General features: G+C 36.8%; 2 protein-coding genes across 3 annotated transcripts in view; one reads left to right on the forward strand and one right to left on the reverse strand.

The window, feature by feature from the left end:
• Window positions 1-3,866: 3,866 nt before the first annotated feature.
• RAB36 (RAB36, member RAS oncogene family) lies at window positions 3,867-15,788 on the reverse strand. 2 transcript variants are annotated; one of them, XM_009279987.1, is made up of 10 exons: window positions 15,693-15,788; window positions 14,452-14,540; window positions 11,798-11,863; window positions 10,494-10,595; window positions 8,736-8,800; window positions 8,079-8,130; window positions 6,576-6,657; window positions 4,846-4,936; window positions 4,185-4,304; window positions 3,890-3,954 (listed from the first exon to the last, which is right to left on the reverse strand). In XM_009279987.1, the coding sequence occupies exons 1-10, from the start codon at window positions 15,759-15,761 to the stop codon at window positions 3,890-3,892; spliced, it is 801 nt and encodes a 266-aa protein (XP_009278262.1). In that variant the 5' UTR covers window positions 15,762-15,788. The 2 variants fall into 2 exon arrangements, with proteins under 2 accessions (XP_009278263.1, XP_009278262.1); XM_009279988.1 differs by lacking the exon at window positions 10,494-10,595 and having other exon boundaries at window positions 3,867-3,954; window positions 15,693-15,784.
• Window positions 15,789-20,294: 4,506 nt separating this feature from the next.
• The window catches only part of RSPH14 (radial spoke head 14 homolog), a 108,253-nt gene continuing 103,594 nt past the window's right edge, over window positions 20,295-24,953 (forward strand). The window contains exons 1-3 of the mRNA XM_009279990.1: window positions 20,295-20,493; window positions 22,255-22,357; window positions 22,555-22,673. Of these exons, the coding sequence (XP_009278265.1) occupies window positions 20,295-20,493; window positions 22,255-22,357; window positions 22,555-22,673 (421 nt within the window). The remainder of the gene's footprint in view (window positions 20,494-22,254; window positions 22,358-22,554; window positions 22,674-24,953) is intronic.

The raw sequence follows: 24,953 nt of genomic DNA on the forward strand, positions 1-24,953 counted from the left end.
GGGGGTGGGAGGGTGTGTGGTGACCGCTGCTCGGGAACTGGCTGGGCATCGGTTGGCGGGTGGTGAGCAATTGCATTGTGCATCACTTGCTTTGTATATTCTTTTATCATTGTTATTATTATTTCCCTTCCTTTTCTGTCCTATTAAACTGTCTTTATCTCAACCCACAAATTTTATTCTTTTTTTTTCCCCGATTCTCTCCCCCATCCCACTGAGGGGAGGGAGGAACAAGCAAACGGCTGTGTGGTGTTTAGCTACCTGTTGGGTTAAACCATAACAGTACTTCTTTTAAGAAATTGATTATTACAATTGCTCTTTAACTTTGCTTCGGACTGCCTCCAAATTTCACTTCTCCAATTTCTCAGCTGCAAATTCCACACAGAAGCTGGCACTGCAACTCTTGCCATGACCGCTGTGAGGACTTCAACTAGTATAAAAATCTTGTTTTAGTCTCCCTATGTTTAGAGTTAATACAGTTGTTCCAACACTGTCTTCCACAATATTAAGGCTTCTTCAAAGCCAGTTAAGGTGCTGATAGAATGGATTAACATGCATAGATAAAACACAGACCACATATAAACATAAATTTGCAAGTTCTTAAATGTTTCTTTTTCCACCAAAGTTAGTTTCCTTTGTGCTTTCCTAAGCAAGTCATCACTTGCAACACGATCCAAGATTCATTTTAGATGATCAATTATTAATGCTGAGTTTGTTGCAGGGGAAGTCTCAGTGGGGCTAAAAACCACCCCCCCAAAACCAACCAACCAAAACAAACACCAAGCAAAAAAACCCCAGTCTCAAAGCATCCATCATAGAATAGATGGGAGTCAGACCATTGTCAAGTGATAATGACTGACAGAGTATTGCATTTGTATGAGAAGTTTTTGGAGCTCCAGAAGATACAAACCAGTGATGACATTAAGCAATATACTGAATCACTAGGAAAAACTAGTTGATTTTCCTAGCAACGTGATTGCATCATTGAAGAGACTGCATCTCTGTGATGAATTGAGCTCAGCAACGAAAGAAACACTTAGGAGAGGTTGGTTTTTTTTTTTGAGGGGGGGGAGGAACAACGGGAATCCTGATCTTTTCTTAGATTTGTTACTGAGTCATTTTGCAGCTGTAAACACTAAAAAGTCTGCACTGAAACCTAGCACCTAGCCTAGACAATGTGATTTGCTGCAGTAGAGTGAACAACCTTTTCTACTCTCATTCAGACTCAGTAAACATGAAGACCATGGCTATGCTGCCCACTCAGTGCAGCACGTGGTACAAGTGGAGTGTATATTTGTCATCCTTGTGAAACAGATTTGGAAGATGAACGAATACATAGAACATCATAAGGTCAAAATATTACACATTTGGATAAATAACTCCTTACATACCCACACATATTCATTTTCTCCACCAAATGCTACATTTGCGTCTTTGCCAAAAGAATCGGCATAATTGCCAAAGTGAAGATTGCCCAATAAAAAAAAAAAGACACAGAGTTCCTAGATCTCTATTCATCATATTCTATGAAGTTGCTCTAACTTACATCATAAGAAAACAAAAGTAATAAAAAGGATGTTTAAGTCATCTTTTCTCCACTTTTCCTATTTCTTAGCAACCAATTTGCGGGGGGGGAGGGAAATGGCAGAGAACCTAGAATATTTTCAGTTTGATGCATAGATTTATTAACAAATGTCTTTACTTTCTCAGCAGCTCAAATTTGAAAGGTCCTGTTATAATCAGTTTTTCCGGGTACTGTTGTTTCTGTAAAGACTGAATGAATATCTTAAGAAACTGTAACTTGTAACTGTCCATAGGTTTTCTTCTTTCTCTCCATTTAAAATAGTTGCAGTATGAAGTTTAGAGTGTTATAGAAGAGGTTCCACTTTTTTTTTTATGCCAGCATAGCATGCAATGCTGGATTTGAATCTTAGAAGTATGGAGTCATAAGCTGCTGATAGATTTCTAAAGAAGCAGTCTTTCTGTTGTTCCACTTTGATTCCTTTGTTAATTCTTTCCTTTGAGTGCTTACAGTAATTTTGAAGGACCACAAATTTGTACGGTTTAGCACAAGTGAAAGATTTACAGCATCTCATTTATCTTTCGAGAAATATCACTAACTAGATACTCAGGACTGAATATTAAAATTTAGTGAGATACACTCATTTTATTTCCCTCTAATTTTTCCAGTATTTCCCTTTCACTTCTTTTGTACTTTTGCCGTTTAAACCTAATTATCATAATGAATCATACTAATACAATTTCACAAATACTGACCAGATATCTGTTATAGTAATTTCTGGCAACATTATTTGTCATTCAAATTCCTGGCAATGTCATTTGTCAGCAGGAATGACTTAAAACAGGAATATCTTTTGGCATCAGTCATTGTTGTCCCAAGAGCAGAAAAGCATTGTAAAGCTGCTTTACTTCAATGAAATTCAGTGGTACCCAGAGCTAATCTCTCCCCATTAAACAATGATAGTAATTTCTAAAGAACTAATTGCACAAGGTTACCTCAAAGGGTATTTGAAAAGGCAAAACTGGGGCAATAGTTTTTTGATCCAGCCAGCACATCAAGTCACAGCAACACGTCCAGAGGGCAGGTTCTACTGTAAGCATTCAGTAATGACATCTTCATACGGCAAGTACCTTAGGGCTTAACAAGCATGTGTCTGCTTTGGAGAACTCCATCTTTTCCCATCCCTCTACACCCACACACACTTGCAAGTCTTTTCACAAAATGGCAAAACTATTTCTCTACTATTACTGCTTCTATTAAGCAGTGGAGCAAATTGCTCGCCGTATCTAGTGATCAAATTACCTTGTCCAGTAAAAGCAGATAGTGACCAAGAGTTTAGCAACAGTATCAAATCTAACCTTACCAGCTCAGAGTTCCTACCACAGACTGGGATGAACAAGTTCATGACTGAGACTGCATATGGATCCAGAATCATGTTACATTACTACAAACAAAAAAACCCAGTTAGAATAAAATGAAAATGTCATTACTCTTAGCAACAAAGTATAACTGCAGTGTAGACAATATTCATGAAGATCAATCCAGAGAAGGATTCTGCATTCTCTCTGGAAGATGGAATACATGAAATCTAATTTTTCTATGCCATGTACCTATGTGACCATTCTTTCTTATTCAAGAGAGAGGAAAAGAATAGCATTCTTATCTGGTAACATTTTCAAAATATTAGACAGCTGGGATAAAACAACAAAGTTCCTACCTGGACTTCTCCTAGTCTTGGAAATATTTAAATACTGGGCTCTGATTCTCAAGTGGAAAATGAAAAATAATACAGATTTTTCCTGGATGGAGAAACTACAGTGAAAACTATGGAGTCTGTATTTGTGTATTTCCATACCTGTTATCTAAAAAGATTTATTTTGGAACAGTTTTAAAATATTTGGAATACATAAAAGCAAGTCATAATTATTTTATACTACAGTCTTAAAAGGCAAAAACATATGGATAGCACCCTTTATTCTGAACAGCCATTTGTTTTCTGCTCCCATGAGAACGCAACTTCACTATCTAAGACTTCTAGAGAATTATCAATGAACAACACACTAAAATTACATAACTTTGGACTACAAGTGTTTCTGGCAGACAGGTGAGCACGTGGCACTGGCAATGTCTTCTTGCATTAAGACAAGGATGTTATGTTTCCACTACACAGAGAAAGGTTTATGTAACAATTGTACCATCCTGCACAAGTGAGCCTGCAGCAGCAAGGGAACTCTCAGAAAGTTTGGATCAGTTTTTCCTCCCTCATTTCCAAAAATAAAACTTTCTATTTCTGGTTTGAGAGCTTTCATTGTTGCAGGTGCTCTATGCTGGGCTACAGAGAAGCACAGCACTTGCAGAAACAGTTGACAGTTAGCAGCAACTCAGGCTGACTTGAGTGTTGCCTTCTGGGATTTCCATCATGTTCTTTTCCAGTTCTGTAGAAACAAAAAAGTTAAGATTAATTCACAAGAAATTATGCCATCCAATACTAAGGGTAACAAAAGCTGAAAGCAGCCCCAGTCACTCCTATGTGCTAGAACTCAGGTAGACACTGACATGAATATGCCTGCAGGTGTTTGAAACAGGCTTTAATGCTTGAAAAACCTCCCCAATCCTTCAGACTGTAAACAAGGAAAATACACACAAAAAGCAAAACTTAACATACTGATGAGGTTTCCTGCCCCAATTTGGGCCATGTGCCCAGCAGTTTTCTCCAGCCCCTTTATCATGGACTGTTCAAAGGCCAAAGCAGCAACTCGGGAAAAGAACTCTTTGACATTTTCCCCTAGGAAACAGGACAGAAATTATGTGTTTTTACAACTGCACATCAACACATGATCAAGCATAACAAGCACATCTGTGAACAGATCACTGCTCAATACTGGGACAGAACAGGCCTCTCCAACAATCTGTCCTCCATTCTGATCACTGCAGAGAGAATTTCTCATTTTCTTACTCTGGAATACTGTACCTTTATTTTTAGTCAGCAACAGAGAGAATTCAGTTTGTGGTATAATCTTTTTTTCATTGCTAATGTTGAGTAGCAGTGCACATGTGAATTTATGTAACTACCTATGAATTAAACATGCTTAGACATTGCACAGCAGCTCAAGTACTCCTTTCTGTAAACATGACAGTGCAAGCACACATACAAATGCTCAAATAAAATCAACCATTAATAAACCTGAAGTTTCCAATAGCAACAAAATGCAAGAACAACAAAAAAACCTGCATGGGAATGGAGGAGATAAGGAACTTTAAATTCTTCCCACCTTAACATAAGCCTTTGCGCTTATGCTATTTTTACACCCTTTGCAATAACTTACCTGTTTTGGCTGAAACCGACCAGTATTCTGCCTGCATCTCATTGGCAAAGCGGATGGCATCTAGCTCTGTCCTTTCACACACAGCATCTGACTGAATAAATAACATGGAATAACTTTAACGTAAGAAGTTTATCTATCTGGGCTGGTAATAACATAGAGGTACTGCCAGCACCTATACTGTGATGCTTCCAGTCTTCACAGTGGCCTTTCTGGCCTTGCCTTAGAACCTGTGCAATCAGACATGATTGCAAGAATATTCAAGTACCTAGTACTGCTTTTAAAATGGAAGTCTCCTTTCACCTCCCACAGCATTGAAACAAAACAGTTAACAAGTGTGACCATTGTATCTAACTTCATAGTGTGGTAGGAAGCTATAAAGTCAACAGCCCAGTTACTGGTCTTTAAATTCTTGACACCCTATCATTCTCAGCAGAAGAGTTGCAGGACCTACTAATCACAATGCTTCTTTGGGTTTAATCTTTCTTTTCTCTGTCTCAGATCCTTTTTTCTACTCCATCTATTTTTACTATGTTGTAACACAATGGCCTCCCCCCCTTTTTATTTTTGCTCTATTTTATCTCTTCTTAAGAATAAAATTTCTTGCCCCTTCAATGGATTTTGCTTTCTTGCACTTAATTTTCAGGTCTTTTTCCCCTCTCATTTGTTCTCTGTGATCAACTGTATCAGTATGTTGCTATTTGCTTTCAATTTCTAGCCGATTTGTGATGGATGATACCAGTTATCTTTGTACAGTTTTCTGTGCACTGTCTTACAATGGGGAACCCCTGCACAACTGTGAAGAATTCTAAAGATTTGGAAAGGATGATGTGACATCAAGATGAGAAGTAGAATGAATGCAGTTGGGAAGATACTGGCTTCATACTGAAGTAATACCTAGAACCCACAATCCTTTGCTTTGCTCTTGTCTCCCTTTCAGTTGAAAGTGCTATCATTCTAAAAACAGAAACTAACTTACAGTAAGGAATTCTAGCTTAGACAAGACGTCAGATCTGCATCCTCAGAGGTCTGGCACATTTAGCTTTTACTGCAACTCAGAAAAAGCAGCATAAGCAACACAAAGTACCAGAAAAACTGACAGACATGCAGTTTTCTGGGACTTATTTTCAGTGAAGGGTAAGAAACAAACTGCATAAGTGATACTGTGGCAGCTGGGGGGGTGGGAAATAAAAAAAAAAAAAAATCAACTAAACAGCAGAAGAAGCAAGTTTGCTTTGAAATCTTTAAGAATTAAGTATTGATAGCTAGAGAAAGAGACAAACACAAGACTCAGAATGGTATAGGGTGAGTGCATTATATCCTGTTCCTGTGAAAATGATGTCACATTCAATTAAGTAAGAATTCTTTCCTGTTCCTGAATAATGAACACACCGTCCCTTAAAAATAAAACCAACAAAACCTTCAAGATCATTAGGTACTCCGTTCTTTTGTGCACCCAACTTCTCTCTGCCTTTTCATTGTTTGTATGTACTTGAAAAATGTCATGCAAGGAATGGAAATAGGGATATTTCACTAACTACCCATTTTTTCAGAAAGCGTCTTCTTAAATTGGTTCCAAGTATGCTGATCTGTTCACCTGTGATCTTCTTTCTTTCGGTTTAGGTTTTTCCCTCAAGGTCTTTATCTCAACAACATTGTGTACAACTTGTAAGGGAAATCACTTGAGGAACTAGGGGAAATCTGATTTCCTTATCTGCATTCAATTTACTTACGACCAAATCTTTTTTTGTTCCAACTAGAAAGATGAAGCTGGAATCTGGCTCATTCTCCCTCAATGCATCTTCTAGCCACTGTCTGAAATACAAAAGAGAAATGAGAGAAGCAGTCAGAGGGACTGAGGAATATAGGAGAAAGTGAGAGGATGAACTTACGTGAGAGTATCAAAAGCCTTTTTTACTAGACAGAAAGAGACCGGGAGCTATTCCAACTCCTTTGAATACATGCCTTCCACTAATGAAAAGTTCAAACATGCCCACTGTAGAGTGCAAATTCAACAATGATTTTAGCACCCAGAGAGGGTATTTATCAGTATAAGGGAGGGGGCAAAGTTTGCATCGAGATAAGGAATAAGAAAACAAGAAGCAGAAGAAAAGATATGAACAACAGAGCAGATTAGATACAAACAGAAATAGAGTAGTGAAATAATCTATTCAGCATTATAAAACAGCTCCCTATGAAGGCTGCATGATTCTTGTCTCATAAGCTTTTATATTTTTGTTACTCTGGCAATCAAGTTCCTCTTGAGTCATCCAACACAAGTCAAGGAGGGAAGGGAGTGTGTGCGTGTGTGGGAAATCAGGTTCACAGGCTTCAATTTTCAGCCAAGCAGAGATACTAATATATATATTATTTTACAAAGTCCTATGTAAATGAGCTAAGTACCACAGCAGTAGTCTAAGGAAATAGTCTAATACACATTCAAATAAGACCGAGTACAGGTTGTAAAGAAACATGTACCTGCATTACAGTCACAACAGTATGTTAGATATATGTACGCTCTGAGCTGGCGACAACAATGTGGATCATAGATCTATGTAGGGTTTTGCAGCCTGCACTAAAAGCAGAACAAGTTTACTCATAACAATTAGTGAGCTGTTGTAACCAAACCATTACAAGTATCTGAACCAGCGAGTTTAGCTATATCTACATATACTTTGAGTTTTTAATTTTCTCTCCTCTTTTTGACACCCTATCTCCCAACAGAATCACTACAGAAACTAGAGAAAGAAAATAATTTCAGGCTAGCAGTGCACCTAGAAAATGAGAGGCTCTTGAGACATTATGCATGAGATGCATCTCATCAATTTCACCATTTACAGCAGATGCCAGCCTGGTATTCTGTTTATAGCAAATGGAGAAAAAAAAGGATGCTTTTGGGGTGCGCTTCATCTCTTCCTGTATGTCTAGTTTTGGAAGGATCAAGCTCTTACTGAAGTGCCTTTTTCTCTCCATTGACTATAAAAGAAGTCAAGGGTAAGTAGTTCAAATTTATGCTCTGCATTTTCTCAAGGGTAAGTAGTTCAAATTTATTTTATGCATTTTCTTCAGAAAAATCCCACCCTACATAATCCAAACAAGTGACTGTCATTCTTCATTTCTTAGCTCAATAGAAAATACACTCATGATCCAGCAAGTTCTCAGCAACTACAGGATACCCAAGGCAATTAAGCCTGCTGTAAAAGCTTTAAAGGCTAAGCCAAAATACAGAAACTTACTTGGTGTGATCCAAAGTCTGGATATCAGCCAGATCAAACACTGTTATTATAACTGCAATAAAAGACAAGAACAGAAATAAGTAATTAAGTTAGGAAGCATATCAGAAGTCTCTCCAACTCATCTTGTTAAAAAGAGAGAATGTTTACATATAAAGTGCAAGAGCAGATTTTACACAGAGGAGATGGAAAACTATCCATTTGCTCATTTCTCTTCCTTCTCTAGCACCCAGTAAGACTGAAGTCCACAGTCTTCAACCTTATTTAGTCTTTACCTGTACTCTGCAGTCTATAGTGCTATTACTCCTTTTATTTTGGGACCACTTTAATTCCTGCAGAAATTGTCTCTTACCAAAGGGAATGCCAGAAGTATCCACTTCTAACTTCAGCAATAATCTTACCCAAACCCAAATTCTTTTCTCCCTAGACACAAGTGCCAATTTTTTTTTTATCACTGCATCATCAGAACATTCAGAGCTTGCAGGTGTGACAACATATCAATTCATGAGCATTTTAGTCCCTTCTTGTCTCCAATAACAGACAATCCATTCCACCACACTGTGTCTACAGGTACCTTTCCAAGGAGCACATATGCATGTATGTTTCCGTATAAAGTACAACCTCCTGTCACAGCCAGGATCAAATTAATATTGTTCTCACCCTCTGCTCCTCGGTAGTAAGCAGATGCAATGCACTTGAACTTTTCCTGACCTGCTGTGTCCCATCTGTGCAATGGGGGAAAAAAAGAAATTTCAGGTTAATGAAACCCAGTGTAACCTGAGTAAACATGCTAATGAAGCAGCAGACTGGTACAAGTTAGAGAAGAATGTGATACCAGAGAAGCATTACCATCTAGAACATGTTATTCATTAACTACAGATAGAAATACAATAAAGCTCTATTATTTAATGAAGACATTTGAACTCTGTTTTTATCTTTTTTTTTTTTTTTTTTATTTTAATACTGGTCATTTTGGAGACACAATTCAACTATTCATATTCTGCATGGTAATACCCTTTTCTTAAAACATTTTTTCCTCATCTATGTCGTCATTTGCATATATTTCTAGGGCAATCTAATTTTGAAAATTTTCTGTGCTAATACTAGCTAAATCATATATTAGCCCATATTAAAATCTTGCAACTGCTAGATAAGATATCTGTCCGTACACTACAAATTAGAGACCTACAGCTCAGTCCACCAGGTCCTAATGACACCATTAAAGAAAATCAAGAAAGTGTTTCTTATTAATGAACATGATATGCAGTCCACTCAGGTACTGCCAGCACTACAGAGGTTTGGGTTTTTGTTATACCCTAGTACTGCCAGTCATGGATACTTGCAAATTTATCTTGTATGGAAATCTCTCAGCAAGAGAGGGCACTAGTGCTTATCATATGGAAATGTTCTACCCAGCCACTGAAGATTCTGCAGATAATGCAACCTGACATTTAGTAGCTCATGAACCTTATTGCTTCAGTTGGCAAAATACTGATGCATCAGTCTACATTTTTAGAGGGACTCAAGTTCCAAGAGGATAGTGCCTGGCAGAATTTTCAAAAACACAACAGCACTGAAATCACTGGGAAATGGATTTTTAAGTATTTTTCAATAAGTCCCACTAGCTGTCTATTTACATCAATAATATGTCAGAAAAAATGTGTTCCTAAGTGAAAAGGTTTTTAAGATTCATGCACTAAAATACTTGATGCAAAGCATCTTATTTCTGCTCTAGGTCACACTACAGCATAGATGATTCAGTAATGCCCTCTACACAACAATATTGCTAGCCACTGGAAATACCAAAGGACATCCTTCAGCAGAAGCAAAGCAGGCGAGAGAAGGCCAGGATTCCCACTAGTCTCGTAAACAAAGCTGAAAATCAAAGATTTTAGGTTCACATTCTAATAAAAATACTTGAGTCTTCCTATGATTTGGGGAAAATCAGTTAGTCCCTAACTAAGAGATGTTGAAATCACTGGACACTTTACCATTAATTTCAACAGCTGCAGGAATAAAACTCCCAGTAAAGCCAAGTTCAGTGCTCATTGTGCCTACCAAACTCAAATGACAGAATGGTGTAACAGTAGAACTGGACAAAGCCTGTGGCAAAAGCTTCCACTTCTCTTTCGAGAAACTTGACTAAAAAAGGGAGAACTCCACTGAAGTGGCGCAAGACATCCAAGATGAATTTTCATTGACAAACTTATAACATTTTTTAATGATGAGAAATCCAAGAGAGTAAAATTTTTACTAAAACTGCAAGTCCAGGTACAGAACCTATTTTTCAGATCACATTATTCTTTGTGTAATTTTATTATTTAAAAAAAAAATCTTTATTCCACTAGAGCCTGCAGCAATTCAAGCTCTTCTGAGACTGTACTCTGTGCAATACTTAACCACGCTGTTTCAACTTACATCTGGAGATTGTACGGTATTCCAATTATTTCAAAACGTTCAATTTCAAAATCCACTCCAATGGTCGCCTTGTAGTCTCGGTCAAAATTATTTTTACAAAATCTGCAATAAAAAAAAAAAAAAGGATGAAATACGAGTAACGTCCAGCTACAAATAACTGCAAAACTAACACTATCTAGGGTAAATCATGAAGAAAAGAATTAACTAACTGTGGAGTGGCTATATATTGCAGAATCATATATAAAAACACCAAGAAACTAATTAAAAAAAAGGAGATACTGGGTAACAAACTTGAAAGCACATACATCTAGGAAGCTCTCAGGATGAGAGGAGTATCAGAATAAAATATCTTTGGACTGTCAAGGAAGATACAGTATTTTATAGTTTTAGTTACAAGGGAATATATTTTGGGACATAAATATTGACCCAAATGATTAATCAATGAGATTAAAAACTTACCATATCTTCTTAAGAACATGGAAGAAATAATAATAATAAAAAACCACAAACATAGACAGAAAGCTGTCACGGTGATCATAAGCTACAGAAATTCAGTGATCTCTTCACTGGACTTACATAAAAACAGCTCTTATGCTTTTTGTAACATCCAGTAAAGAATCAAATAACTATTCTTTAAGGCATTCTGCATTTTATCTGTCTTATTTTATAAGCTACGGAAAAACTCAAGCTTCCTCTACAGTCTTGCAGCTGTAGAAATGAGTACAGGTACCCATACAAGGATGACTTAAAAATGTTTCAGTGAACAACCCTACAAGTAAGGAGAAAACATGAAACCAAGACTCAGACACTGGAAAGAATTTTTTTTTTTTTTTTTTTTTTTTTTTTTTTTTTTTTTTTTTTTTTTTTTTTTTTTTTTTTTTTTTTTTTTTTTTTTTTTTTTTTTTTTTTTTTTTTTTTTTTTTTTTTTTTTTTTTTTTTTTTTTTTTTTTTTTTTTTTTTTTTTTTTTTTTTTTTTTTTTTTTTGGTACCTTCTGATTGTTTTGGTACCTTCTGATTGTTTAGCCTTTAGACTGGATTTCTTAAGAAAACATTGCATCATATTTGACTGGATAAAAATAGTTCAGAATATAAGATATACTGATTGAATTGCCGGAGCATGACTTTCTGTGTTGGTATATCAAGCCTGTCTCATGCTGTAGACTTTGTCTTGTCTTTTATTTAATAACAAAACCATGGCTCAAAACAGAACCATGAAGTACTACCCCAAATGGACAGGAATGGAAACATTTTAACATTTATTTGAGAAAGAGCAGAATCAAACCATCTGCTGAGGTATACTGTACCTGTTGATAAGGCTGGTTTTCCCAACATACAGATCTCCTACCACAACCACTTTGGATATTTTCAGCCTGTTACAAATATTTGAAAACATTACATGTTTTTAGTAGCAATTTCAACATTCCCTCTCTAAAAATTTTGATTTACATCCTTAAATTGCAAGTGATGAGCACATGTACCTGTGACTCCAGTTTACCTAAATGCTGCTGTGCTGCAGGAATAGAGTCTTGAATTGTAACAAAAAAAAAGGTCACCAAAAAAGAAAACCCTCTGGAGCAGAAATAGTCTGTTTCTTACTCTGCATATTTTTTTTCTTAAATGTAATCCAGTGGGACATAAATTCTATTCTGCTAAAATTGCTTTGACTACAAGTATATACACTTGGCAGTTTGCACATAAGACCATAGAGTATCTGCATCCTTTTCATTAAAATTAATCACAAGTTTCTCATTTACTTTAATAGTACAGCTCAAGTCCTAAGTGCAGAAACAAGAAATTGCTGATAATAAAATAACCCACTGCAGAACTTGTCTCTGGGAAAAAAACCCCACACGGTTAGAGCAAATACATTTTCTGACTATCTGGAATAATATTAATCTGAAGCTGGCTTCATGTAAATAATCCTCTTTGCTCTGGGTCCTCCCACAGAATACAGCAGATGGGCTTTAGGTGACTCAGCCTGCATTCTTAAAATTGAAGTGTAGTGTATCTTTTAGGAGGTACAGGTGGATAAGTGAATGTAAGTGTATTTGTTGACCTAAACTTGGATTGACATCTCCCATGCACATGCTACAAAATTTGGCTTAAGAGGTTTAACGTTCTTTTGTATCAAGGAGTGGCTTTTTAAACAAAGGAATTAATCTTCTATTGAATACTATTTCTGGTTATATCAGGCTTCCATGTGATGCTGATTCCAAGTTATCTGTTCTAAATAGTCCAAATCTTGACTGGTAAGCTGCATGACTAATATTTCAGAAAAAAGAAGGCATTTTGTGTGCCAGTCATCACTAATTGGGTGGCCACAGGCCTCTAAGCCGCTGATATGTCTCTGCCTGATTAACCGTTACTGATAAAATACTGAATAAAATCAATGACCTTAAGGGAAAAGCAAAAAAGTAAGCGATGGTTTAGCAGTGTGTGTTCCATTAGTTCATATTGGGGAAAAACAACTCCCTAGATTAGACAATTTAACACATTGATGGAATATCAAAAGAGTCTTAAATACAGTCATTAGCTACTGAATTTCTCAGACTACCTTTCCAAATGCCAAAGAAATATTCCATTACTTGGGATAATGGAAAAGGAAGATAATGGTTATTCCTGTCAACTTTTACAATTACTGTACAAAACACTCAGTTGTCTGTTCCTCCTACCCCCACCCCACCAAAAAATGACCTAATAATAATTGTATCTAGAGAGCAGTGACAGGAAAGTGGTTTAATTTTACTCACAAAGCCAAAATGTAAAGCTTTTTAGCTATACTCTGTTACCAGAATAAATGAACTGCAGAGTTCGTTTACTCTGGAAATAAAAAAACAGTAAATCTTGGTTACAGAGGGGAAAAAATGCCTCAATTCACTAAAGCATGTCTTGCTAGCAAAATTGTCCGGACACTTGTAACAAATTTACATGAAACTAAGACAGTGACTGTGCTTCTAAAAAAACAATAAACTCACTGATGTCTCTCAGGGAGACATATTTTGGCTTCAATTTTTTTTAGCAAGACTCCCTAGTGAAATGAATAAAAAGTTCCATTTAAAGATGGGTATCATGACAAGTCTCATGGTAATTAATAACTCTAGATTTGAAAGAATAGTGAGCTAATTGTCAGTATTCACAGGGGCTCCACTTTATGAAAGATCCTTCACAGTGGAACACAGAAGCATGTATCACTAAAGCATACAGCTATTTATTTTACCTGAGTTGTGATGATTTCTAACACAGTTTAGCTTTCTTGCCTTGCTTCAGGAATTAAATCAGTACAAATAACAGTTCTGGGAGAGAGATGATGTGAGAAAAACAACCTAAAGAATATTACAGGGGCATAAAACAGTTCATTTGGATTTTTCAATGCTATATATTTACCACAATTTTGCTCCAGTTTTAAGGAAACCTTTAAGACAACCTCTTAGCATGTATACTTCTAAAAGACTAAAGCTAGATTCTTATGAGTTTCAAGCAGCTTAGAACTGCTGTATGTTTATATCCCCTAAAGCCCTTATTAACTGCTCATTTGGAACACCAACAGAGAATACAGCAAGGCTAGATCTGCCCTATTCCTTACAACTGCTCTAGAATTTGGTTGCCATACTGACTTGTATGTACAAAATTCAACACTAATTTTAAACAGTCAATTAATCTTTTGAACTGAGTTTAGTTCAACATTGCTAAACAACTATTTGTTGCTAAACTCCACTATTTTGTCAACACCGCTTATGCCAGCAGAAAAAGTATCTTTGACACTTAGGGGAAGAAGAGGCACTTTATTCATTTATTGTCAAACAGGTCAGAGAACTGCCACATGCGTGGGCTTAGCCGCCTTGAAACATACTGGAGCGAGGAAGACGAGGAATGAGGGAGGAAAAGCCTATGAAGGAAGCAGGCTGTGAAGAGCTTAAAATACTTTCTTCATTGCATACTTGGTTTATTACAAACTTACCCAATTGTTCCAGTGCTCTGCTGACAAGCAGTCCTGACCTGCGCATGGAAGTGCTCTTTGAACTGCAGACAGGCCTCAGGTGTGTACCACTGAAAATAGGAGAGAACAGCTACTAGGATAAATTGTCTGATGTCTACTTTGCAAGAAGTCAAATCAGCAAGGAAAAAAAAAATAGGTAAGAAGATTAATTCAAAGAGTTTGTCAAGCACAGCTTTGGTTAGAAGGCATTAAGGCTTCCCCACAGTTACATTTGTAAAAACTCCTTTGGACAGCGCCATCATTTGACCACCTTTTTGAGTGTCAGCATCTGAGCACTAGCTAAACTTCCACGGTCAAATACATTTGCTCATCATTCTGTACAATAGCAAGTACCTTAAATTATCACAGTAATCTAAAACACACAAGACAAACACCGATGGGAGCATACCACCAGCAAGTCATTATTACTACAAAGTCTTTTAGATCTCTTATATGTGTAAAGCACTGTTTTTATTACTAGTTTTTAATTAGGCATTAGTTAAAAATAAGGAAAATGTATTTTACCTTATATTTGCTTAAAATAACTGTGGTAGTTTTAATAAAATTAAAAGCAAAATATGTGGCTGAGATCAAGCACAGAAAAAACGCTAACTCCCTTAAAACGATCTTTTGAACAACTGAAAAAACAGAATGGTAATTCCTTGTCCTTCCCTGTCCTTAACTATTCTATTATACTTCAAGTACAATACTCTTTGGGGACATGAATGATCTTTTCTGTCTGTGTTTCTACAGTGCCTACTACATTTGATCTACTGTATGACTAAGGTTCCTATACAAACAGAAAATTAAAATTGCCTCTCATTCTTCAACCAAAGCCTCCATATAGATCTAATTAGACTTTTTGCATATTTAATATCAGCTATGGTTCTTATTTCCCCTCAGTGCAGGAACTCTTTAAGCATGTAATTATTAATGTTTGGCTGAAATAAGATAGATATTATAAAATAACACTTTTGTGGCAAGAGTCACTTTCTGTAAAGGTTAAAAGAAGAAATGAGGATTATTATTAAAGATATCAGCAATGAATAGGAACTCAAAGTCATGTTCATCTTTGAAAGAAATCCTTAAACAATTTGTAATTTTAGCAGAGGACAACAACTGTACATTAAATTAAAATACTATTAGCACAAGGGAAAGATAGCTCAATGTGGCAGGTACTACATACTGTGCATACTGTGACCAGAGGGATAAAGAATGCTTACCTTGGGAAACTGGGAGATTATTCTGTCCCTACTCACTGGGGGAACCAAATGCATTAGGTTGGCCTTCATCCTCCAAATTCAATTAAATTCTACCAGACAGGAAATATGTAAAGAGAAACACAGTATTCAGGAATTCCTTCAATACCAGGAAAACATGGTTCAAAAAATTAACAGTTCTTACAGACTCATGATCTTTTTTTCCTTTCAGTACAACTGGCAGTTCTTTGTCTTTATTTGCATTAAAGCAAACCTGTTTCTTACATAAAAAGGACCACTTCAGTGCACATAGCTGTGGTAGCAAATAGTGGCTTTCTGAAACTACAAGGAACCAACTCTAATTCCATGGGAGGGCAGAGAATTGTTCACTTAATCCAACATAAGTGCTTGCAGTTTAGCCCTCAAAGGATTTTGCAGTGTTTAATTTAAAAATCTTGCTCATCGTTGTTTGAAGTGCCTCTGCACTAAGCACATTAATAAATGTTAGGGGATACCAGATTTCATTTGGTCAGAAGAAGAAAGGAGGAAAGATGAAGCTGCCACATTTCTTGGCACAACATCAAACTTTTATCCAAGATCAGCTCAGAAAGAATGAAATCAGTAGCTAGTCTGACTTGGAAAACAAATAATGTTCACACGAAAATCACAAATGCATTTAGATATGCCACTTGAGACCTATCAATTTGGTTATGCAATGAAACCTCGTGGGTTGTTGGGGGAGGAGACCCTTAATAGGGTACCAATTTCTTACTGGCATTCAAAAGAATGTTTCTAATAAGAACATTCATCATGTAGCAAAGTGTAAGGAAGGACTCACCGTGCAGCAGCTGATGCAGCAGGAACCCAGCCACACAAACAGCTCAGCCTGCTGCTGCGTGGCCATAGCAACAGGCTTGCAACAGCTCCCTTCCTCCCCTTCTCTTACAGATTGGGAAGGCGGAGTTGGAGTAATTTAACTACACATAGGGCCCTAGCTTTAAAAGAACAAACTGGTTTTAGTGGCCGTACAGATTCCTTTGATCAGAACCTGCTCCTTAATAAACCCCATGGTCCCCTAATCCTGTAGAAGAAAATCGTTCCATTTTCTTCAAAGATACTTTGTATATATGGATACAAAGAGCGGGATTAACCCAGCAGACAAGGAACTAATGGAGTGGGGAACTGTTACAGTGCTAATATTAAGCGTAGTAGCAATTATAAAGAAACTCCTGAGGGATTTTTTCAGAATTTCAACTTGATTTCATCTCAGCTTTAGAGTCAGGATGTGCATGCCACCAATGAGACATTCTGAATTATATAAATGTCTTTCCAGTCATTAGTAATCTTGCTTTCTAATGTACCAAACACTAAAGACAAGGAATAAGAAATTGCACAGCTCCTTTGTATTGTTAATTAACTCATTAGTTTAGGCAGCATTTAGTACACTAGACTGTAATTTAGGATGCTAAAAGATTTTGCTATTTATTTCATTAGGATTTAAATTTCCAAATTTCAGGACAAAAGAAAGCTCTCACATTCTAATAGTCATATTTTGATAATGCTGGAACAGGCTTGGAACTCTTTAACATCCAGGAGACAAGCCTCTCCCATTCCTGCAGCAGACTAAAAATGTTAAAGGGCAAATCAATGTGGACAAGTAATTCTGAACAACAAGTAAGTATATAACAAAAAACTACAGTTGTGTTTTACAACCCCACGTTAAGAATAATGCTCAACAAAATTGCTAGTCCACTACTTAGAATTAATATTTTATTCTCTTTTGTGAGGAATTGTTTTTAAATCACTTCAGGCACTCATGTGAACTCAACCATACTGAAACACCCACTTCCCCCCAAAGAATCTAGATTTGCAGCTGGTGGGTTATTCACCGAAGAAGGTGACATTGCAGAATTTATTTATTACCATATGCATAGTTCTATTTATCATGCTACTATAAAACTAGAGAGATCTAGACCCTTTTTATGGTGTGCTCCTGCCCTTTTGGCAAGTTTGAATGATTTTATGGCAATGTTAATGTCTTAAAATAACAGTTCTGAAAACAAAAAGGAAACCCCTGCCAGTTGGTAAGAGTTTCAAACACTAACTTGCTTTCTCCATATTCTCCTAATTCTAGTTCAACACATCCTAAGCATGTGAAAATGTCATGTGTACATAGGCTGACTCACTGCTCGTCTGCTAGAGCTCTTTCACAAACTAAGCTACAAAAAAATCAATTCAACAATCTCAGTGAATCCCAAGTACAGGAGGGACCAAGGCAACCAAACAAAAACATTTTAAAACTGAGAGGCCATCTTCACTTACATTTAGTATATTTAATCTAAATCTCACACACACATAAATATGTCCCAATTTACCAAATCAACAAATTAGCCACACCGTTAAGATCAATGACTTAATAAATACAAAGCTGCTAAAAATACTGAGAATGATCGGTACTGAGACCCAGATTTTCTCTTCTTACAGAGCGGAAGGGGATTCAGCCACCAGGGAGGACTGGGAATATAGTGTCTCCATGGCATCACAACCCTCCTTACATCAACATTGCAGAAACTGTATCACCAGCAGATTCTGTGGATAGACAAAGGATTTGAGGAAGGCATTCAGAAGCTGTACAGAAAATAATTTAATGTCATGACCACTAACAAATACCAGTATTCCAAGCTATGGTGAAGGACAAGACAAAACAACTCACGCCAAAAGGATGAGAGCAGAGTTAAGACTAGAGGGCAAGAGAAGTCTCTGATCTTCTCCTGCTCCTTCTACGTTGAGAAAAGTTCATGTTCTTCCTATTGAAATAGAGTGAAACTTTACAAATATATAGTTAGTGGAAGTCTAATCTAATTCAGGAAAATAACTTCTACTTTAAATAATCTGCTCTAAAATGTTGCAGAAAAATGAATCCTTTCCGGAAAATACTTTTTAAAGCAGTAATTTTTCTTTTATGGATTTTGAAGATCAACAAACCAGAATCTACTCCTGTGTTTTATTTTAATCTGGCTGATCTGAATGACTTTGGCTTTGCAAAATCCAGTTTAAGAACTTTATTATAATTGTTACTCAAACATAATGAAAAACATCGCAACGACTTCTCTGTTTGCACAGAGAACTAACCTTTCATAGCACAAGCTGTTCAGTTTTTTTCCTGATGCCAGATCACATCTGACAATCCAGAGCATGCTTAAGTTGTGCTAGCAACATTGCAATGATATATTCTCCCTGTGTACCGTCCTCTGAACACCACTATAATTTTTAGCAGAATCATACTGAAAAAGATGGCTGTCTTGAATAGTTATACAAAACTACCTAATGACAATGGAAACCCCTGCTACACATTCTAGCTGTTTATAGTGACATTCTGAGGAAGACTAGGAAAGAAAACTTAGTCCAAAGCTACCGAGCTCCCTTCAATCTTTGTACCTCAAGGCAGTCACCTGCTCTAGCTCTGCCATTAACACGACCACCATTTTGTTCAATCTGAATTTTTTTCAATTTTGTTCAACTGAAATTACTTTAAAAACAGGGGGTGAGGACAGAGCTTCCCTCCATGCTTTAGCAAAGAAGCGAGGTAAAACGGCCCCCACACTGCAACCCCATAGCGACGTTTCCCCCGTTTCCTCACACGCTCCCGCCCCTGAGTGGCCGCGCTCCAGCTCAACCGCCCGCGGCGCGCCGACCGCTAGCAGCGGCCCCGGCTTCCAATTCGCTGACTACGCCGTTGACGCTACTCTCTCGCAGCACCCACCGTCAAACGCGGTACTTACGCTGTTGACGCAGAACCAGACTCAGTATGCTTGGCTGCGTACTTTTTATTCACGGAGTATGGCGTACGCAAAGAGCTGGTTGCTGTGACAACCAGAGCACGCGGGCGCGAAAGGCGGTGGCGTAGCTGGCAGGAGCTGTGGAGCGGGAACCGGGGACGGGCTGAGGCGGCGACATATTGGTGGGACGGGGCGCCTTTGATTATTTAGTCTATTTCTTTTGTTTTGAAGAGGGAAGTGCAGTTGTTAGCAATTGTTTTAACTTTGCAGCTGTTTTTTTTTTGTTGAGCAGTTTTCAGTATCGGAGGTTGTATGCTTCTGTCAGCTGAGCCGTTTTCCTTGCTGAGGGAATGGGGAGGTCAGCCATCACCGATTCTTTCAAGCGTTAATGAATTCTGAGGGCGGGTTTAAACTAGACCCCTTTTAAAGGATTTTTTTTTTTAAATGGCGTTTTGTTTGGTTTTGCTTTAATAGTATTTTGAGCCCCTTCTCTGGTTCAAGACATTGGACTACTTCACTTTAACCCTTTGAAAAACATTCCGTCCCACACCTTGCAATTTTAAGCTTTCCCTCTCTTTTTTTTTTTTTTACAGTGTTCCGTAGAGAATTAAACCAGATAAGACAATTCATCTAATGAACAGACGTTAATGCTGATGACCATGAACAATTCCAGCCTCTTCTTTCAGAGCTTCCCAACAATGAATGTGTGCTAAAATAGCTCTTCCGGGACACAGAGCACTGTTTAAATCAGTAGTTGTCTTTTTGGTACGTTACCTGTCCAGTCACCAGGTAGTCACTCTGGAGTATTTTTAGGGATAAGGGAGAATCCTTCCCAGGAAAATTTGGGATGGCACATGCTCGTATCTCAGCCAACCTCCCCCCTGATATAGATCCCACAAAAGCTCCTATTGCATTTGGAAGGAGGGCCCTTCCTAAACTGAATGAGGAGTTACAGTCTCCTGAGCTGCTGACTCAGCAGCGGGCATTGATGGCGCTCTGCGATTTGGTCCATGACCCAGAAAATGTCTACCAGGCAATAGAACTAGGTAAGTGATCTGTTGTCATAAGCTTTGACACAATGGGGGGCAAAAACCCACTTTACTTTTGTGCGCTACTTTTGTCCTTGCAATATCTTTGATGACATAAAATGGCCGTGAAGATTTTTTGGTTTTAATCTCTACTTGTTTTACCTTTAAAAGGTAAAGTACATTATAATGCCATATACATGACAGTTATTTTAAGAGTATCCTCACTTTAGGATTTATCTGGCTCACTATCGGTTTTATCAACCCTTAAATAGAAAAGTAGTGCAGAATCTTTTTTTTCTTTTGTTTATTCTGAATTTTAGCTAATTCCTAACATAGGCTAATTTTAAAAAAAAAAAAGTTTAAATTAGTCCACGTTAGAAACACATCCCCTACCACTCCCTTGCCACGTAGTTAAATTTCATTTGCCGAACCTTCTCTAATCCTGTTATCCATGAACCTTTCAGAAAAAAAACAAAGTAGTGAATTTATGAATTTCTAATAACATAAAACTACTAAATATATTTTATTTAGAAAGGGGAAAAGAAAAACCTTTAGTTATCCTAGAGCAGGAAAAAAAGGCAAATCCCTTTTTTTTTTTTCCTTCATTAGACATTTTCTACCACGTGTGACATATGACAGTGGTACCTTCCTAGATTTTTCATCCTTGAGGTGCTCAAAATACTCATATCTCAGATCCCATAATAATAACAGGCAAAAACCCTTTTAATAAATAATTAATAAAATAATATTTAAATAAGGTTTACAAGTTCATTTGCAAAATCCATGAAATCATCTTTTGCCATTGATTCCTTCAGCAGTGGATAGAATGGCATATCCAAATATACCTTTATTGGGGAGACAAAACATCAGAGCTTTTTATGCAGAACTCCTTCTCAGAAGTATCTTAGTGATTGTAGAATGAGTCTATAACAAAAATAACCTGGAACTTCATGAGAAATTAAGATACAAGACAATATAACCAGATTTATCATACTCATCAGGATTATATCTGGCCACCACTATTTTCAAAAGCTTTTATCCCAGCACTTGGAAGAATGCTAAGTTTGGATTTTGGAAAAACAAAACCCAAACCACAAGCTTATCTTTACAATTTTCAGCAGTCTGTGCGTATCTACATAGCTCATTATGTAACACTGAAGAAGTCCTCCAGTTTGACACTGCTTTTCTCTCCATTTACTTCATATTTTTTTCCTCATAAGAGATACCAATAATCATGTTCAAAATTTATTAAGTTATTGTTTGATTAACAGTAACTGCTGAAGCAATGTGAGATTGTTGTTTGTTTGGGTGGTTTTTTTGACCAGTGCTATGTGTGTATACACATGATCATTGATGGTTCACCAAATCTATTTCTGTGTGTGAAAAGCAATGCTGTGTTTTTTTACATAGCCCATGCTACACGTAAAGAAAGTTTAAAAAAATGTAGGTGTCAATCCTACAAACACATGCTTTTCTAAAAACATCAATAGCTCCACTGACTTATTTTGAGAGTTATGTCACTTCATAAATATTTGCAAGATTAGGATTTAACTTGATACAGAAGCGAGCAGCTTGTTTGTAGCATGGCATTTTTGGCAATAGGCCTTGAAACTTGAAAGTTTCTTCCCTACTTGAAATATGACAATGAGAGTTTCACCGTCAGGACAAGATGAAAATTCTGATTGTTTGTGCTTCAAATTGTGAGGTAAAAATGAGTATTGCTATTTTAAATCAGTGTTGAAGGTAAGAAATGTTAAAATGAACTATTGTGTCTCATAGGATTCTTGGATAACCTGAAGAATTTGCTGCTACATCATGACAGTACTGTCCGACAAAAAACAACACAAATCCTCTATATAATGGCTATGCATAATGTTGGCAGGTAAGTGTAATTCCAGAGTTTACTGAATGGTATGGGAAGCAATAAAGATGTTTCAGTGAGACATAAGAACAGAATTTCTAAGTTTTGGCAAGATAGGTGCAATGTAAATAAGAGTATTTAGTTAAGATTAAGCATCTCACAAATATATGAGAGTTTTATTATGCTTAGTTAAATCTGTCCTCCAATTTTGTTTGTAGGCAAGGGTTGATCCAAAATGGAGTAATTTCTGCCCTCACTGAGCTCTTGGATGATCCAGTAGATATCTGTCGGAAGAACACACATCAGATTTTTGAAATGATGGCAAAATTACCTGAAGGTAGGGATTTTTTCAGTAGTTAAGTATTCAAATAGGCAAAGCAGATAGGTGAATTTACCTGATTCCCTATGTAGTATCTTCCAGATTTATTTTATTCCATTTTCCTTGAAAATCATATTTAAAACCAGTATCTTTTCTATTTTTGCTCATCTTAATTTTCTTTAGCTAGTTTTCCTATGAGAAGTTATTCTTTGGGTTCTAGCAGAAAACTTTAAGAGGTATGACTGTCATCTTTTTTATTGGTGGAGACAACTATGTTTTCTAGAGCTGTTTTTGCTCTTCTAAAAATTTGCAAATTGGGTAATAATAGTGAGACTACTTAGCCAAAATATAGAAAATGCTTTACACAGATAACAAGTGAAATGCCCCGTGTTAACATAATACATCTGTGAATAGTCCTGTCTATGTATTGGGGGGGCTGATCCTGCTAGATCTGTTAATTTTCTTAGGTCTATAAGCAAATTAAGGCTACCTGCTCAAGATACAGGTTGCATGGACTGCACGCTTGAATTTGTGTTTCAGGATCTTGCGTCAAAACTTCACTTTGTCCTCTTCTGTTCAAAATTATGATCAGCTGTTCATCATGGTACACTAATTTCACAGCACACAGGGTTTGTAGAAAGTTTTTTTGGTGTTAGGAGGTACAAATCTTGTGAAATTCGTTTTATGCCTTCCCCGCTCCTTGCAAGCACCGTAGGAGTAGACAAGTAGGAGGAGACAAATGAGCAAGTAAAGGCACTTTTCATCCATTGCGCTGTGTATTCCACAGATTATCTATTAATGTGTCTTTGACCTCAGGCTCATAGGCACTGTTTCTTAAATGTACACTTTGACATTGCTTTCAGGTGGTGAATTTAAAAAAAAACAAACCTGGGGGTGATGTAAGGAGCAATGAAGAAGTTTGCTTTTTCTAATATTTTATTCAAATATTGTTTGCCCTTAGGTAAAATTGTTAAATCGACTTGGTAAGATACGAAGCTAAAAACATGATAAATTACACCTAACTTCAGATGTCAAATTGAGCTAGTCATCCTACAGTCCCTGTATAGCGGGAGGAAAATCAGTATCTCCAGGGGCAAAAAGTCTGACATATCATAGATACTTAGTTTAGGATGAGATGAGTTCTGCTCTGGTGATGTCTTTTTATCTCCAGTGAGATAAACAGAAGCTGGGTTGATTACATCAGTCAAGGATCTAGCTGTTAAATGCTTCAGTCTAAATAGAGAAATCCAAGCTGAGAATTTCTTTGACTTGCCAGAAGAATAGGTCATTGTACCTTTTACATGCTTTCTTTATGTTTATTACGTATATTTACAGTTTTCTAAATCTTTTGTACACTAAGGGAATTTATGCTAATTTGTTACTTTTATTTCCAGATTCTATGATTATAATGTCAATAGTTTTCTAATTTGAACATTAGTCTTAAACTTTACTCTTCCAGTTGATGAAAATTATAATTTGAAAATTAAAATTTCAGTAGATAGAAATTATCAATTTAAAAGCCATACTATTTAAATTCATGGGAAAGTATCTTGTCTGAGGAATTCTGTTACATTACCGGTGCTTAAAAAAGAATTAAACGAATGCTTAAAGCCTTGCTGAGTGAGTGTACGTGAATTCTAAGAATATAAAGATGTATTTTTACATGCATGCAACCCTTTTAAAAGTCCTAAATAATTGAATCCATATGAAGGATATTAATATGGTGGGCTAAACAACTTTGTGAACATCACTATAGAAAACCAGGTTTTCTGTTAATTTAATTTCAGTTGCCATTTTACAGATTTTCAAATCAAATGAGACAGGGAATTAGCTTAAGTAAATTTTGACCTGTCTGATTGCCTTTAAAGAATTCTTTCCCTTACCTGTGTAGACAGATAGATACCATCCTGTGAATGTGTGGATCATAATAGAAACTTATGGGAGAAGAAAACTTGACAGAAGTACATAAATGTTGCCAAATTTTTGCAGATCACTATTAATCATTAACCATTCATCCATACTGGCTAAGGCCTTCTTAGCCCTTGTGGAACTGCATAATTCAGTAATAAGCCTTGCTATTCAGTCACTGCTGTGCTGAACTTTATTATTAACTCTAACCTTCAGATGTGGCGCTCTCTCTAGTAGGCTAATACAGGAGCTTACCACTTGTCTCCTTTTGCTGATGGAATTTTCAGATGTGTGCATGATGCACAACTTAAGGTTTCAGTTTAAACAGGGAAGCTGCCTCAGGGTTTTACATGTAAACACCTGCCTGCTTTTAGGTTCTATCTCCCAAAA

The sequence above is a fragment of the Aptenodytes forsteri genome, unplaced genomic scaffold (assembly GCF_000699145.1).
Source record: "Aptenodytes forsteri isolate BGI_AS27 unplaced genomic scaffold, ASM69914v1 Scaffold323, whole genome shotgun sequence".
Lineage (NCBI taxonomy): Eukaryota > Metazoa > Chordata > Aves > Sphenisciformes > Spheniscidae > Aptenodytes > Aptenodytes forsteri.

What these genes read in the sequence shown, in the direction of transcription:
- RAB36 (XM_009279987.1), bottom strand. Translation starts at nt 15,761, where the DNA reads ATGAAGGCCAACCTAATGCATTTGGTTCCCCCAGTGAGTAGGGACAGA. An exon ending in AAAACCAGCCTTATCAACAG is followed by an intron (nt 10,596 to 11,797) that starts GTACAGTATACC and finishes TTTTTATTGCAG; the next exon opens with ATTTTGTAAAAATAATTTTG. An exon ending in ATACCGTACAATCTCCAGAT is followed by an intron (nt 8,801 to 10,493) that starts GTAAGTTGAAAC and finishes CCCATTGCACAG; the next exon opens with ATGGGACACAGCAGGTCAGG.